Source organism: Loxodonta africana, chromosome 20 (genome assembly GCF_030014295.1).
Source record: "Loxodonta africana isolate mLoxAfr1 chromosome 20, mLoxAfr1.hap2, whole genome shotgun sequence".
Taxonomy (NCBI): domain Eukaryota; kingdom Metazoa; phylum Chordata; class Mammalia; order Proboscidea; family Elephantidae; genus Loxodonta; species Loxodonta africana.
Window position 1 is genome coordinate 2,466,326 of NC_087361.1, and position 16,561 is coordinate 2,482,886.

Here is a 16,561-nt window from a genome sequence, read left to right on the forward strand (position 1 = left end):
GTTCTCAAGAAATGTTATTGGTTTAAATAACCATACCAGTATTTATGCATTAGCATCAGACCAGATCTGTGCAACTTGAAACTTAAACAATTTTGGAGGACCCTTTTTTAAAAAAGCAATATAAAATTATGAATGAAAAATCTGGAGGGCTCCTATAGAACCTTGGAATGGGTCAGTGGAAGTAAGGTACCTGCAACTTAAGCTTTATTAGCTTTGTGGTACATCTTCATGATCAGCATGCATGCTCCCTCAAAGTAGATGCCTAAGGAAACTAAATATTTAAACCAAGGACACTATGTTTGCACATATTTTGGGAGCCTCTGAGACTCTAAGGCACTTTAGGACAGGAATCACTTCACCCCCAGGATCAGCTGTGGATCAGACCATGGTGCCCCCAGGATCTGCTGCAGACCAGACCATGGTGCCCCCAGGATTAGCTGTGGACCAGACCATGGTGTCCCCAGGATCAGCTGTGGATCAGACCATGGTGACGCGTAGTTTCCTTTGGCTGGTTTCTGCCTTTCTTCCTAGCCTGTCTTAGTCTGGAAGATCCACTGAAATATATTCAGTGTCATAGCAAAATGCGAGCTTCCAGTGACAGACAACTGGTGGGTTGGCATGAGGTGCACTGGCAAGGAATTAAACCTGAGACTCCCTCATGAAAGGTGAGAATTCTACCAGTGAACCACCAGTGCTACCTAACACGTGATCCGTTAAAACCAGTTGTCATTGAGTTGATTCCAGTTCTTGGTGACCCGTGTGCTTCAGCAAAGAACTATACTCCATAAGGTTTTCCTGGCTGTGACCTTTTGGAAGCAGATTGTCACACACCTCTAGGTGAGTTCAAACCGCCAACCTTTCTGTTAATAGCTGAGTGCTTAATCATTTCTACCACCCAGGGACTCCTCTAACACCTAACCGGCCCTTGATAAATGTTTATGAAAGGAAGAAAAGAAGGAAGGAAGGAGAGAGGGAGGGAGGAAGAAAGGAAGGAAAGAAAAGGAAAAAAAGGAGAGAGGAAGGAACTGAGAGAGGGAGGAACTAAGAGAGGAAGGGAGATACTTTGTAAACAAAGAAAGAGGTTTATTTCATGGTATCAGTTTTTCTTCTATCTACTCACAACATTTTCCTTTTTTAACTGAAGTTATTATTAACTAACCTGTTGGCCTACCTTAATCTCTATATTTTGTTCTAAATATTGTACCTGTTTTCTAAAATAAAAAAAAAAAAAAGTTTAAAAGAGCAATGATTTACCACTGTAGAACATACTTAAAATGTAGTGTTCTCATGGTAATTATAATTTAGGAGTATAAATGCCTAGTATTCTTGTTAAAATACAAGTCTCTTGGATATGGAGAAATAGGCATTGTCATATACTTTTGGTAAAAATATAAATCAGTAAAATCATTCTGAATATTAATTTAACTATGTATACATAAATTTTAAATAAGTATATCTTTTGGTTTAGCAATTGCCCTTTTAGGAACATATTACTCTCAGTCAGAGATTCAGGCAAGTGCTCCAACAGCCTCCAGTAGTCACACCTCTGGTAGTCATACCTCCATAGTCACATCTCCCATAGTCACATTTCTGGTAGTCACACCTCCTGTAGTCACACATTCTGTAGCCACACACCCCCATAGTCACATTTCTGGTGTTCACACCTCCAGTAGTCAAACCTCCCATAATCACACTTCTGGTGGTCACACCTCCCGAAGTCATATCTCCAGTAGTCACACCTCTGGTATTCACATCTCCCATAGTCACACCTCCCGTAGTCACACCTCCAGCAGTCATACCTTCTACCAGACTTCTTCATTCCATCAAATATGAAATGGAGGTTATGTGTGATGCAATCATGTTTGTCTTCTGTAATACAAGTTAATGACATTGGGAGACCCAATGCACCCAGGTAAACTAAAGGCCTCATCTGCTCAGCTCATTTTCTTCAATTAAAACTTCCTCTGGAAGAGAAAATCACACAAAAAATGTATGCAAAAATAAAGAAAAATGAAAACCCAGTGAGAAGCATCATTCCAATCCGTAGTCCTCTCCAACATTCTGATAATAGGAACACCTAACAATAGGAACATCTAACAAGTGCCGTGCCAGACACTGCTTATTCAGGACATATGAGAGCCCATTTTACCACCCCCTCAACTCTCCAAGATAAGGACAATTATTTTTATTACCATCACTTTGTAGCTGAGGAAAGGAGAAGCCTAAAGATGTTAGGGAACTTGCCCAAGGTCACATAGTCACCTAGTAAAGAGCAGTTGTTGTTAGGTCCTCTTAACCATACTCTACACTGCTTTCCAGTCACCAGCCTCTCAGGCCTAAGACTATCACAGTAGCCTCTTTACTCAAGTTCCCATGTCCACTCTGAAACATTTCTGCTTCTTTCTTACTGCAAGTGAGCGATATTTAAAAAATGCTCCTTAGAGTCAGCCCATCTTAACTTCTGCCTGAGTTTTGTCCATAGATTCCATTGTTCTTAGCCTAAAGATAAAGAGGTCTACTTATGGAGCCCTGGTGGTTCAGTGGGTAACTGTTCAGTTGCTAACCAAAAGGTCAGCAATTCTAGTTCACTGGCTACTCCTTGGAAACCCTATGGGGCAGTTCTACTCTGTCCTGTAGGGTCACTATGAATCGGAACTGACTTGACAGCAGGGTTTTTTTTTTTTTTTTTGGTAATGATTAATGAGGAGCCCTACCAAAATGTCAGCAGTTTGAATCCATCAGCCACTCCTTGGAAACCCTATGGGGCACTTCTACTCCGTCCTATAGGGTTGCGATGAGTCAGAATTAACTCGTCGGCAACGGATTTGGTTTTTCTGGTAATGATTAATGAACTGGAGTCCTGGAATTGAAGTGGTTAAGAGCTGGGCTGCTAACTGAAAGGTTGGCTGTTTGAACCCACCAGCCGCTCTGTGGCAGAAAAATGTGGCAGTCTGCTTCCATAAAGACTGTTGTTGCTGGGTGTCCTCAAGTCAGTTCCGACTCATAGTGACCCTGTGCACAGCAGAATAAAACACTGTTCAGTACTGCACCACCCTCACAATTGTTGCTATGCTTGAGTCCATTGTCAAACTGTGTCAATCCATCTCCTTGAGGGTCTTCCTGTTTTTTGCTGACCCTCTACCTTACTCTACCTTACCAAGCATGATGTCCCTCTCCAGGCACTGATCCCTCCTGACAGCATGTCCAAAGTATGTGAGACATAGTCTCACCATCCTTGTTTTTAAGGAGCATTCTGGTCGTAATCAGTAAAGATTATAGCTTTGGAACCCCTGCGGGGCAGTTAGTTCTGCTCTGTCCTATAGGGTTGCTATGAGTCGGAAAGACTCCATGGCAGTGAGGGTTATGGGATTAACAAACAAAAAAACTTAATTCAGAACTCAGCCATGTCATCTCTAATTAAACTGATTTAAAAAAAAGATGTTTCGGTCATGCACTTCATATCTAAATCTCAGCTTGCAAGTTTTTCACTGGTTGTTTTCTAAAGGCTTGGGCAAATAATTAGTGGGTCAAAGCCCCAACACATTTCCTACATGATCTTAAGTCTAAATATCTGGTTTCCTCTTTCCTGGCTTTGGGGCTTGCCCAGTTCACAAACCTACACTACCTTCTCCACTGCTGGGCCCCAATTACTTTATATTTCCATGCATTTCTATTCTTTGAGCAGATTATCACCTCTGTTCTGAGTAAGGATCTTGTCTCTTATTCAGCATTTTAGGGCAAGCAATAAGAGGTAGAAGAAAAAAAAAAAAAAAAAAAGAATGCTCTTTGTCACCTGACAAAGGAGAGACTGAATTCCACAATAATGGGTTCTTGACATAGGAAGCTTCTTCACTTTAAGTCTCCGATGCCTGACAGGGATCCAGAAAAGAAGGAATTTTCAAATTACTTTTAATAGGAGACTATCGCACTTGTCTGGGAGTCAGTAAAATATGGGCACAAAAGGTAGAATCAGACAGGCCTGGACTTGCTTTCTGGTTCTGCCACCTTCTGTGCTATGGGGCAAGTCACCAATGAAGTTTTGTACAATCTGAGTGGGTGTTTTTTTGGTAATATGGGGAACAGAAAAATGACTGTAAGCTTTTAAACCTGGAATTCAGTATACTACAAATGCTCAACAGACATTAAAACTATCTATCATTATTTATCATTATTGGTTGTTTGAAAATGGGAAAGTGCTAGTTATTTGTCAATGCAAAATTGGTGTTTTAGCTAGTTGAGCAGCTTGTTTAAGAATTGGAATCCACATCGTACAGGAAAGTGGTTCAGCTTTCTTCCCTCTGGCCCCCTGAATTCTATTGTTTCCACAAATTCCATCACTAAATCTGCTCACACATACTGTTCCAGAAGTATCCAGCAACCTTTCCCCCCTTGGAGTTTTTCTGAAGGAATTTAAACTTCCCAATTTCTTCTGAACCTTACCTTGGATAATTAAGTTAAAGAGTACACAGAGAAGGGCAGGAACTGTGTTGATAATGCAACCATACAATAGGTCACCTCATGAATAGGAAAGTACACAACTTTAGCATCCCTTAAAGAAGGGGAGGGAACAGAAAGGGAAGAAAAAGAAGAGTGCCTTTGGGTGGTAGGAAGTGGGAGGAGACTTTTAAAAGAGCAATCTTGGGCCAGTGGCCATTTCAGAAGTAGGATTTTCATTTTATCGACCTCAACCTTCTGACTATGGAGAATGCAAAGAGCAAGGAGGTAAATGTAATCATAATGGGTTTGTTTCTGTCTTTGTGCTTTTTGTGTTTTTCTCCCTGAGCACCGTGATCCTGCTTTGGAGAAGAAAAGACTTTGCTTTAGAATTTCTTCTTTATTACTGGTTAAATATAAGTAAACACTCCAGAGGTGGTTACAGCTGGGTATGTTGGAGTGGAAGGTGCCCTGGTGGTGCACTGGTTAAAGCGCTTGGCTGCTAACCAAAAGGTCAGTAGTTTGAGCCCACCAGCTGCTCCACAGGAGAAAGATACGGCATCCATAAAGATCACAGCCTTGGGAACACTATGGGGCAGATCTATTCTGTCCTGTAGGGTCACTAGGAGTCATCATTGACTCAACAGCAATGGTTTTGATTTTTAGTATGCTGGAGTGAGGAGATAAATGAGAAACGGGGGTTTCTGTTTTAATCTGAAGAGAAGCTTTATCCTGTCAGAAGAATAGAGCCTCAGGGCTGGAGGGAAACTGTAAAAGGAGAAAAAAGGAGAGGAAGATTTGAGCTGAGATTTGGGAAAGACCATGATCTCTTTAACTCCCATATAGGCAGGCGCTAAACTGGAGGTGCTGGGTCTGAACTTCAGGCCCTTCCTAATGCCCTTAGGGCCCAGGACGGTCAGGAGGCAGGCTCACACTGAAGGAGCACTGCAGACAGAAGCTTTGTGCCTTGTTCCAGAGGAGCTGAACTAACACACTAGGAAACTGAGAGGGCTCAGGGCCTCTTTTCTATAACAGAGCCATTTTGCCCCCTCAATTTTAAGACTTTTGTGAAGCTTGAATGTGAATACTTGGAGCAAGAGATATGCTAATATAAAATGCAAATACACAGGTGAAACTTCTATACAGATGTAAAAATGCCATACAAATGCTAATTTGTCCTGTGCTCCTTCCTACCTGGGGGGTGAAGGAAGGAACTTGGAGCAAACTGACCTGGGATTTAATTTTTATCTAACAAGCCTTTCTGTGGCCTTAGTTATGTAACCCTTGAGCCCAGCTTCTGCCTCAGAAAAGTGGTAAACTGGTTTTAGACTGCTGAGGATTAACGAAAGAAAACAAAGGAACATGTTAAACTCAGCATCTGATAAATAACAGCGGCTCAAATTGTTTCTCTGCATCAGACAATTTTATCCTGCCTCTTCATTTCTTTAGATTCAGTTTGCCAATTTATTCAGTGGCTACTTAATAAGGGGGAAAAATTCTACCCCTGTGGAGCTTACAATCAAATGGAGAAGTGGGCATTGATAAAATCACACGAGCAAATGTGAAATTGCAACTGACAAGTAGTGGGAATGGGCAATATTTAGTAGACTTGACTTAGTCTGTAAGGACTGAAAAAACCAAACCCCTTGCCTCCAAGTCTTTCCAACTCATAGCGACCCTACAGGACAGAGTAGAACTGCCCCAGAGGGTTTCCAAGGCTGTAAATCTTAACAAAAGCAGACTGACACATCTTTCTCCCACAGAGCGGTTGGTGGGTAAGAACCGTGGACCGCTCAGCAGCTGAGCGCTTAACCACTGCACCACCAGTGCTCCAAGGACTAGAAAGTGTTCCCAAATAAAACACAACTTGAAATAAGATTTAAGAATGTAAAGAGGTGGGGGAGGATGTCCCTCCAGGCTAAAGTAACAATGTTTGAGAAGGAATTGTGTGGCTTGTTGGGGGTGGGCAATGAGGCCAGGGTGAGATGAAACTGGATTGGGAGACAGGAGGCTGGTAGGTTATGTTGGACATGGCTGTCTCCATCTCTTTATGCTAACAGTAGCAAAGTTTAGATAGCATCCCACTGGCCAAGAGTATGGGGAAAATCATTCATTTGGAAGGGGTCAAGAAAGAAGAAATAGGGAAATCTTGCAAGTGAAAGATGAGGGATGTAGTGGGTGATAAGGGCTCACCGGAAGGCAGAATCTGCTTCCTCCTATTTTTTCCGTTTGCATTTCTATTTCCTGTCTCTTCACACACTTTCAAAGTGGCCTTGTATTTACCTGTCACCGCTTCACTGTATTCGCATGAAACTGGGCATTAAAGTGATACCCAGAGGAGGATTGCGCTGCTGGAGAATTTCAGCTACCGTCTTTGGTGCCTCAGACGTTAGCTGTGCCGAGGCAGGCGGTCTGCGTGGTGGCTGGGACACCACGGAGGACTGACTGGCTGGATCTTTCCCCAGCAGAACTCTGCAGAGAAGCCGGGGGAGGAGTATCTGACTCTCGGGTTTGGACCCGTGTCAGCAAAAACTGAAGAACAGCAGCAGGCTGCTAATGAACCAAGCACATCAGCTTCACTGAAAACCTCAGCGAAGGTGACCAAACGCAAAAAAACTATTAAAGAAGAAAAAGGTAAGAGGTCCCTAAGTCCAAGTCCCACTTCCTGAGGTCTAAGAAGCCCAGGTAAAGTAGGAAAGAAATTTCCACCCTGTGCTGTCTTTTCAAATCCTATACTTCCTTTCGAAGCCTAGTTTAAATCTTATCTCCCCGAAGCCTCCTTTTTGTCACCTCTGCTAAAAATAACATCTTCCTCTCCAAAGTCTCACAATATCTTTGACTCTGATAATCATTTCGCGTTCACTTGCTGCTTGGGATTAAACCCACTGCTGATCAAGTCAGTTCCAACTCATAGTGACCCTTGCAGTTAAAGGTCCCAACACAAAGTGTGCTACAATGACTTGGGGACACACAGTTGGAAGTCTGAAACCGCATCCCTGCAAAAGTGAGGGCACTTCCTGTTCTCAAAAGTGAGGGCAATACCCACCTGGTGGAATTGGGAGTGGAGGCGAGGTGGGGTGGCGGTTATGATTGCCGTGAGATAATTGAGCAAAGCACCTACTCTACGCCTGAGAAGTAATGTGCACTCGGTAAACCCTAGTGACCGTTAGTGCCACATTTTTCATCTGTCCTAGATGCTTAGAACACGGAGGCAGGCTCAGTATTTCCTGAGCAACGACCGTCTTAGGGTGAGGCGTAGCATCGTCACTGTGGACAGCGGATGAACTGAAGCAACTAGGGAGGCCCGCAAGGGTGCAGTGCTGAAGCTACTGGGCTGGGCTGGGAGAATCCTGGGTAGTGGTGGTTGTGTATGTAGCATTGTCAGGTGGTTGATTTTGTTTTGTAGGATAAGGACAAGACACGGAGGAGTCTTATGCTTGAGTCAATCTTCCATTCCACCATTCCCCTGGGACTGAAGTAACTACTCCGCTGGGCAGTTTCTAGAACAACCACCTAGATTCTGTGGGTTGAGGAACTCACAAAGGAGTGAGCGTATGTGAGTGGTAGGGCATTTCAGGAAGTGAAAACTCTGGGATTTAGCAGAATTGAGTCACAGGTTTGAGGAATTTTCCCCCATGGAGGCTATGTGGTCTTTGGTGAGCAATGTAACAATACAGTGAGGATCATGGTGACATCTCCCTCGGTGAATTATGAGAACGAAAAGTATTCTTTGAAATCTACAAGGGTGCATAAAAGTTAATTATTACTAACTGTATCCCATTCTTTCTCAGCTTCCGGTTCACAAGAGAATGCAAAAAGCAACGACAACCAAAAACCCCAAAAACCTCGGAAGAAGATTCCAATTCCCCCGTTACCTTCTAAGCTGCCGCCAGTTAACCTGCTTCACCGAGACATCGTGCGGGCCTGGTGCCATCAGCTAAAGCTGAGCACCAAAGGCCAGGTGAGGCCCGGGTGGGCGAAACGCTGCTGTGGGCAAGCGTGGGAGCCGTGCTGCGAAACGCTTCTCTCTACATCGTTTCGAGCCAGACTGAGGCCTGACAAACCTTCCTTATTAACTCATTTTTCTCTTGTCTTAGAAATTAGAGGCATATAAGCGACTCTGTGAATATGCTTACCCGAATCAAAACGTGAGTAGCTTGCAGGAAACTTGGCAGAATGGATGGCTTGGTCCTTACCCTGACTTTGCCCGTTTTGGCATTGAAAAGTGAGCAGAGAAACTGTCTTTTAGCAGCCCAAGTTCCTGGACCTTTCCCAAGCCCCTCCTTCCCCCTCCCCACCTTCCATTAACTCTGTGCAGAGAGTAATAAAAATGAGGCCAGACTTCCGATGGCACTTTAATAACCTATTTAATGTAATATACAGTGTATGTCTATATACTAGCATACAAGGAGCCCTGGTGGCACAGGAGTTAACTGCAGGCTGCTCACTGAAACACTGGAGATTGAAACCTACCCAGTGGCTCCATTGGAGAATGACCTGTGATCTGCTCCCATAAAGACTGCAGCCTAAAAAACCCTATGGGGCAGTTCTGCTCTGTCACAGGATGTTGCCATGAGTTGAAATTGACTTGACAGCACCCAATAATATAGCATATTTATATATTACATATACGTATATTATATTGAAAAAAAAAAAAACAAACACTGCTGTTGAGTCAATTCTGACTCATAGTGACCCTATAGGACAGAGCAGAACTGCCCCCATAGAGTTTCCAAGGAGCACCTTGTGGATTTGAACTGCCGACCTTTTGGTTAGCAGCCATAGCACCTAACCACTACGCTACCAGGGTTTCCATATATTAGTATATATTTAATATAATTTAATAATTGTATATTAAATAATATTCTGTCTGCAGACTATTCCTGCCACAGCAAAGGAAGCCAAGATCCAGGCTCCGTTAAAAAGAAAATCAAAGGTGGACAAGGGGAAAACACCTCTGGAGGGTCCTGAGAAAAAGAGGATGTGTTCCGAGGAGACCAATTCTCCTGAAGTGGCTTCTCCCCCTGAGGAGGGGGCACCTGCCCTTGAATCTGCTCTCCCGGAGGGAGTTAATAGCGTTGTGGTGACGACTTCGGCCCAGGAGTCTGCGCTGGCCTCCTGGACAAGAATTGCAGGCAGGGCTGGGAGGGTGGAGGCACTGGAGTCTCCACCAGAGGGTTATGGTAAGCCCAATGCTAAGATCTGGTTCTGGTCCAGCTGGAGAAATGAGCTTGTTTTTTTCTAAATTTTTTATGAAATTGTGATTTAGGTGAAAGTTTACAGAGCAAATTTGTTTTTCATTCAAAAATTTCGGAACAAATTGATTCATGGCATTGGCTGCAATCCGCATTGTGTCAGCACTCCCTTTCCCTTTCCACCCCGAGTTCACCATGTCCATTCATCCAGTTTTCCTGTCCCCTTTCACTTTCTCAGTTTTTGTTCCTGGGCAGGTGTTGGCCATTTCATCTTGCATACCTGATTGATCTGAGAAGCACTTTCCTCACCTGTGTTGTTGTTTGTATCGTAGGCCTGCCTAATCTTTGGCTGAAAGGTGAACTTTGGAGTGGCTTCCATTCTGAGTTAGAAGGGTGTCCAGGGGCCATAGTCTCAAGGGTTCCTCCAGTCTGTCAGACCAGTCAGTCTGGTCAGAAATGAGTTCAATAGACATTTGCCTGTCAGTCATTGTTGTTGGTTGCCATTGAGCCAGCCAACCCACGGAGACATTTTGTATAACGGGAAGACGTTGGCGAGACCTGCACCTTCTCCATGATCTGTGATATGTTAGAATCCGTTGTGGCACTGTTGTGTCGACCTACTTCATTGAGGATTTCCCTCGTTTTTGTTGTTTCTCTACTTTTTCAAATATAATGACCTAGTCTTTCCCGATGATGTGTCCAAAGTCAGGGAATCAAAGTCTCGCCGTCCTTTTAAGACTGATTTATCTCTTTTGGCATCCCATGGTATGTTCAATATTCTTTGCCAGCACCACAGTTTGAAACCCTATGAATCGCAACAAAATGGGTCTGGGGTAGGGCCAGGGGATTTGCATTTCTAGAATTTTCAAGTAATGCTGGTCTGGGGACCACGCTTTTAAGAAGCACTGAAGTAAATTATTGATGTCACCAGAAGGGGCTAGGGATCTGTACAGCCTCATTACTTGCACCTTCTTTAAAGACTTAAAATGAAAGTCAGGCTCTAAAATCAACAGATAGGATCTGACCCCTGAATGCTAGGTGAGTGATATTAACAGGTTTCTTAAGTTAGTCCTCCATTTCCCCACTATAGAATGGCTTAATTTGTAATAATATTTATTGCATATGTTGTTACAAGAATTGTAGGAGATAAAATTAAGAACATGACTGCTTAGAACAATGCAATGCCTATTGGAGTTGAGACCACTGGCCCTGTTTCCTGACAATCTCAGCTCACTCTAGGTTAGCCTTCCTACCATTTGCCCACTTGTAGCCACACAACTTCCAACTAGATGTTTTTTTTTTTTTTTTCTTTTTAAGTTTTGACAGGGACTGTTTTGCATACTTATAAAGGGAATAGAGTAGAGGTTAGGTTAGGATTTCAGGGTTCATGTCTTAGAAGTGGCACTTCAGAAAAATTGTAGAATTTAAAGGTGACTGGCTATGAGGCAGTCTCAAACAGTAGTATTTGGCCCCCTCTGCTACTACTTACCTCTCTTTCTTTCCCCAGGTGTCAGGTGGTGTGTGGTACATGGGAGAAGTCTCCCTGCAAACACAAATGGTTGGGTTCAGCTGCAGTTTCATGCTGGACAAGTCTGGGTCCCTGAAAAGCCAGGGAGAGTGAGTGCCCTCTTCCTGTTACCTGCCTGCAACTTTCCACCTCCGCACCTGGAGGACAATATGTTGTGCCCCAAATGTGTTCAGAGGTAATTACCTGGTACTTTTCTGCATGCCAAAAGTGGGCATCTGACTCTTTCAGTTGGAGGACAAAGGGGATATACATTCATCTTAATTAGCCTTATATTTCAAGCATGGGTTGTCAGGAAAGAGACTCAAGAAAATCATTACACAAGTTTATCCCTAGGAAAAAAAATTTGTGTGCTGGGGGCTTAAGGATTCTACCTGGACACACGTAATTCTGGAGAAAGGAACATTGTGTACTTCCTCTATCCCTAGTATATGCACTCCACAGAAATAATGACTCTGGCAAAAAAAAAAAGAATCCCCATAAGCAACCAGCAGTCTAATGGAGGTGACTGGCGTGTAAACAGCTGCAATACCAGCTGATGACTGGTGTTAAAATAGAATAAGCGGGAGAGCTTGACAGGTTACAAAGAAAGAAAGTACTTAACTCTGATTCTTTGTATGAGGGTGGTCTTGGAAATCTCAAAGGAAAGGTTTCTTAAACCCAGGGAAGAATTGACTAAATGGAAAGGAATCAGGTCGTTTTTCAGGACAGGGAACAGCACCAGGGCTGTGAAAACACTAGGGACCAAAGGAGCTCAGTGAGGCGGAACACAGTGGGGTACGCAGGAAAATAAGCCGTGGTTTTCTCATTAGTCAAATGGGCATAAACACAGCTATCTGGAGCAATAGTGCAAACGTAGTGAGTTAATTTATGTAAAGTTCTTAGCACTGTCTGGCACATAGCAAGCATTCAAGGAAAATTTGTGGGATTAGTTTGAAATACAAAATGTATGCAAAAAACGTAAATTTATTCACATTAAGCATTATGGGATTTAACTGGGATTGTTAGTTTAGAGGCAAATTGCAGTAAATTTTGACAATGTTGGAAGTTTAGACTTTAACCAGTAGCTAACGGTAATCTTTGAAATGTTATTAGTTAGGGTGATGTGATCAACAAAGAATCTTTGTATCCATCAATTAACCAACTCTAGAAACACAACCATGAGCAGAACAGAAGGCTACAAAAGGCTTTTCCCTGTGTGTCCAGCTCCAAGCCTAAATGAAAACCATGTAATAAATAGGTTGACTGGAGAACAGCTCTGGGCGGAGGGGTCTGGTAACCTCGCTGTTCTCTGTATAAACTATGCTAAGCTTCATTAATTGTTTACTATTTTTAAATAAGAACAGACAGTATTTTAAAATTTGCCCAAAATTAACAATCTGGGGAGTGGGGGAGGGGGTGCCGTTTTGAAGGAGCAGCTGCCCTGGACTGAAGGAGCAGCCCTGGACCACACCGTTTATCCTGGTGACCAGTTCAGGAACTTTGCACATGCTTCATAACTTTTCCAGCCTCAGTTTCCACATCTATAATATAAGGAGCATATTAGACCAGGAAGTATGTAAAGTCATATAGCTTTAAGATTAAGACAACACCAAGAATTTTATAAGTCTATAAAGGAATTTGTAGTTTATTCCAAAGGCCACTGTCTTTAGTTTTATAGAAAACCCACTGAGAAAACTTCTGTGTATTTTTTTTTTAAGAAATGCATATATGCACATATGCAAAGTTCTGCAAGGAGTCTGAAATCAGGCCATCCATTATTCCTGTGTTAAGAGGCCCAGGCTATAGGTGATGGGCCATTGAAGGATTTTAAGCAAGGAAATGGGCTGGGGTAGAACTGCAGAGAAAAGTTGGAGGGCATAAGATTAACTGGAAAGCTCTTCTAGGGAAACGTTCTGTATAGGTTTAAAGCACTTAGTACCTTCTGTAGTGCTAGAAGAGAAATCTGGCTTTTGATTATCATTTAGCATTTATGTGAATAATACTCCTTAAGAACAGCAGGCTTCGGTCTGAGGACAGAACCTTAAGGAGCAGCAACATTACAGAAGCCAGTAGGCAAAGGAGACAAAAAGAACAGTTAAGGAGAGAAACCTGGAATGTGAACTCAATTGGGAGAATCTATATGGAAAAATTGTCTTAAGTAGTATCAAAGCTGAAGAAGGTATGAATAACACGTTTGCTTGGGTGATAGATTCAAAGCAGTAAAAAACCAAAACCCAACCCGCTGCCTTCGAGTCAACTGTGGCTCATAGTGACCCTATAGGACAGAGTAGAACTGCCCCATAACACAGTGGCTGGTGGGCTCCAACTGCCAACATTTGGCTAGCAGCTGAGTGCTTTAGCCACTATGCCACAGGGCTCCTTCAAAGCAGTGAGTGATACAGAAAATTTGATGTTAAATTAGTAAGGAGAAGTGAGAGACTAGTTGGGTGTATTTTCTAAAAGCTTAAATGGAAAGTTTAGGTGGAAAGTACTTTTCATTTGTTTTTGTATGACAAATGGTAGCCCAAGTATGCTTTTAGGTGTAGCTTGTGAGAGCAGCTTATGGAGAGAGGGAGGATGGAAAGAAAATAATTTTCTGGAGAGGGGTCTGTGGTGCAGCCCAGGCTTACCCTCACCTCCTCACCCTTCTTCAGCTGCCCTGGGAAGACATTGGGCTTCCTCCCAAGCTGTCCACTAGCCTGCTGGGGGCCTGGTCTAGGGAAGCCTGGGGAGAATAGAGGCCTCAGGTGGGTGGCCCTCAGGCTGGTGGAGGGAGTGGCAATCCTTGGGCCCTGGCAGTTACCATCTTCCACAGGAGGAAGTGGGGGGGGGAGGGGGCTTGGCTTTTCACCCTCTAAGGCTGTCCTCCTTCCTTTGCAGCTCTCTAGGTAGTCTCCATGCCAAGTTGAGTAGAACTGAGGTGACTTTGAATATTAGCCCTTTAATAACACAGTCAGAATGTCTGCTTTGTAGCCTGCACTGGGTAGGAACATGTTACAGAAACATAATAACCTACTAATCTTCAGTCCTTGACCACAAGCTTCCCTCCACCATTTTCAGGCTTTAGGGCAATTTCATTGGTACTTCAGTAATTATTCTATTGGCTATTTTCAAGGATGCAAGTTGATATTTCTTTTTTCTGTTGTTTGATATTTCTTCTTGACTCCTACCTTTTTTTAAAGTCAATCATTTCATTTGCTTTATAGGAACAAGGTGTTAATGAAAAGCCTTCAATGAGATTAGAATACCTGGGAAAGGGGCTCTTCCATGATTGTGATTAAAGATTGAAAGGTTACCACAATGGACACCATGGCACCACCTACACCTGAGTTTCTGTCCACTCCCTCCCATGTGCCTGGTGATAGTGTGCACGGGCTGGTGGGCTGCGGGTGTTACCCTTTGCAGCCTGAACCCTCACCCCTCAAACTTCGCTTGCTGTTTACTGGGTTGGCGATACAGAAGACACTGGTGTTTAAAATTGGAAAAACTTGGCACAAACTACCATTCACTCCAGCTAATAAAATGAAAAAACAGTCCATACTTCCAATTGAGCTGAGCATTGCGAAGGAACTGAATGAAGAGAGAAGATCACTGAAGCTTCTGCCTGGGCCGACTGTCCTAGAATACTGACCGCCTTTAGGAGCTGCCTCTTTTTCATTCTAACTGTTGAATATTTAAGCCAAAGGAAAAGCGGTTATTCTCTCCCCCACAAAACAACGTATCATCCTTAATATAGAAAACATTTTTCTGAGACTTCCGTGATTTGGCTTCAGGATCCGGAGTGCCCTTCCACGGTGTGGTTTTCGCTTGTAGCTGCTGTGTACACTTCTGCATTTGAAAAGTTTATGTTTACTTTCCAATTATAAGCACAGTGCACTGAACTGAAATTGTGTATGTAAAATAACTCATCCACTGTATTTAGGGGGCCATATGATATGTGAATTGTTAAATTAGATAATGTTCTTAATTCAATAGGATTAAACCCAAAAAAGCATGGATTTTTGTTTTTGCATTATTCATTTTTTATGTACTTTGTAAATTTGTAGCCCTGAGAGTCTTAGAAAAGATGCTTTTTCACTTTTCCTGTATTTTTATGATAGTTTTCCACATTGTCTTTTCATCATGAGGGGATTTTTTTCCTCCAAGTTGGATATAAAAAGTAATGAAAGTAGTGTTGAAGCTGGAGAGTTTGTACCCATGGAGTTACAGACTGGTTGGGACAAGAATCCTAATAAATGTTAAAGCTAGTGAGAAAAGCTTGCAGAGGAAGCGGTTATTTCCAGTTCGGAGTATCTTCCACAAACGGTTCTCTGGCAGGCGAAGAAAGAAAAAGGTGTGGCAGCCCAGCAGGGGTTGTCGTCAGGTGCCTTTGGCTCAGTTTGACTCGTGGAGACCCTATGTACAACAGAGTGAAACACTGCCTGCTCCTTCATCCTCACAACTGTTTGAGCCCACTGTTTCATCCACTGTGTCAATACGTCTCGTCAAGGGTACCGCCACTTAGGGACACATTACTAAACTTGTTTTATATTGGATTTTTCCTTTTCCATTTATGGTAAGATTAGCAATTTTTTTGTTTTTTAAAGTACAAATGGCAATAATAGCTGATATTCAATGCTTACAATATACCAGGTACAGTTCCAAGAAATGTATAGAGAGACTTCCTTTCAACTAATCAATCGGGTCAGTCTTCAGACTGCCCTACCTGGTAAATGAAGAGACTAAGGAGAGCCTGAATTTGGACCTCAGGCCTCTAGCTCCAGAGTTCATGCTGTCAGCCATTTTCCTTCACTCAAGCCTCCTGGGTTTTATATCATTCTTACAAAGGCCTTTCTTACTCCCATATTTTTAAAAAGTTTCCCATGATTACCTCTATTTTTATGATTTGATTTTTTCTTCTGTATCCTGCCTCCTTCTGGAATTTATTTTTGTTCAGTACATGTGAACAAAATCCAACTTTATTTTTAGAGAGTAACCCATTTTTCCCAAATTATTGAATTTTCCTTGCCCTCAGTGATTTAAATTCCTACCTTTATCAAATACCAAATTGTCATTTGCATTTAGTTCTAGTTATCATTTATAATCTCTTTTATATATGTAACAATAACTAATTGTCTTCTAAAAGAATTCAGCCAATCTTCGTTCAGTGTAATAACATTTTCCCTTCTGTCTTTACATGTATGAGTAATTTTTAATTTTTTTCTCATATTTTCATAGGATTGGTCAAATTTGTGTTCCATTTACTTCCCCCTTTATTTTGGTTATTTCACTTTGCTTTCTGCCTGTACAAGATGCCCTGTTTCTAATTCATTTAAATTTTTTTCTGTAGAAAATAATCGTATTTCGCCACTAAGGATCTATTGACCCCTTCCTACCCCCACAAGATGAAGATTCAAAGTTAGGTCTACACTTCAACTCATCCTCA

At 42.5% G+C, this 16,561-nt stretch overlaps 1 protein-coding gene across 1 annotated transcript; it reads left to right on the plus strand.

Moving 5' to 3' along the window:
* The first annotated feature begins 385 nt into the window (after nucleotides 1–385).
* Nucleotides 386–14,466, plus strand: DPPA4 (developmental pluripotency associated 4). The gene is made up of 7 exons (XM_064273469.1): nucleotides 386–487; nucleotides 6,903–7,068; nucleotides 8,226–8,395; nucleotides 8,532–8,582; nucleotides 9,311–9,617; nucleotides 11,137–11,332; nucleotides 14,343–14,466. Exons 1-7 carry the CDS (start codon nucleotides 386–388, stop codon nucleotides 14,371–14,373), a joined length of 1,023 nt encoding a protein of 340 aa, XP_064129539.1. The 3' UTR covers nucleotides 14,374–14,466.
* The last annotated feature ends 2,095 nt before the right edge of the window (nucleotides 14,467–16,561 follow it).

Coding starts and splice junctions, on each gene's coding strand:
- DPPA4 (XM_064273469.1), top strand. CDS start 386: ATGGTGCCCCCAGGATCTGCTGCAGACCAGACCATGGTGCCCCCAGGA. Junction 488..6,902: donor CAGCTGTGGATCAGACCATG/GTGACGCGTAGT, acceptor TTTCCCCAGCAG/AACTCTGCAGAGAAGCCGGG. Junction 8,583..9,310: donor ATGCTTACCCGAATCAAAAC/GTGAGTAGCTTG, acceptor TTCTGTCTGCAG/ACTATTCCTGCCACAGCAAA.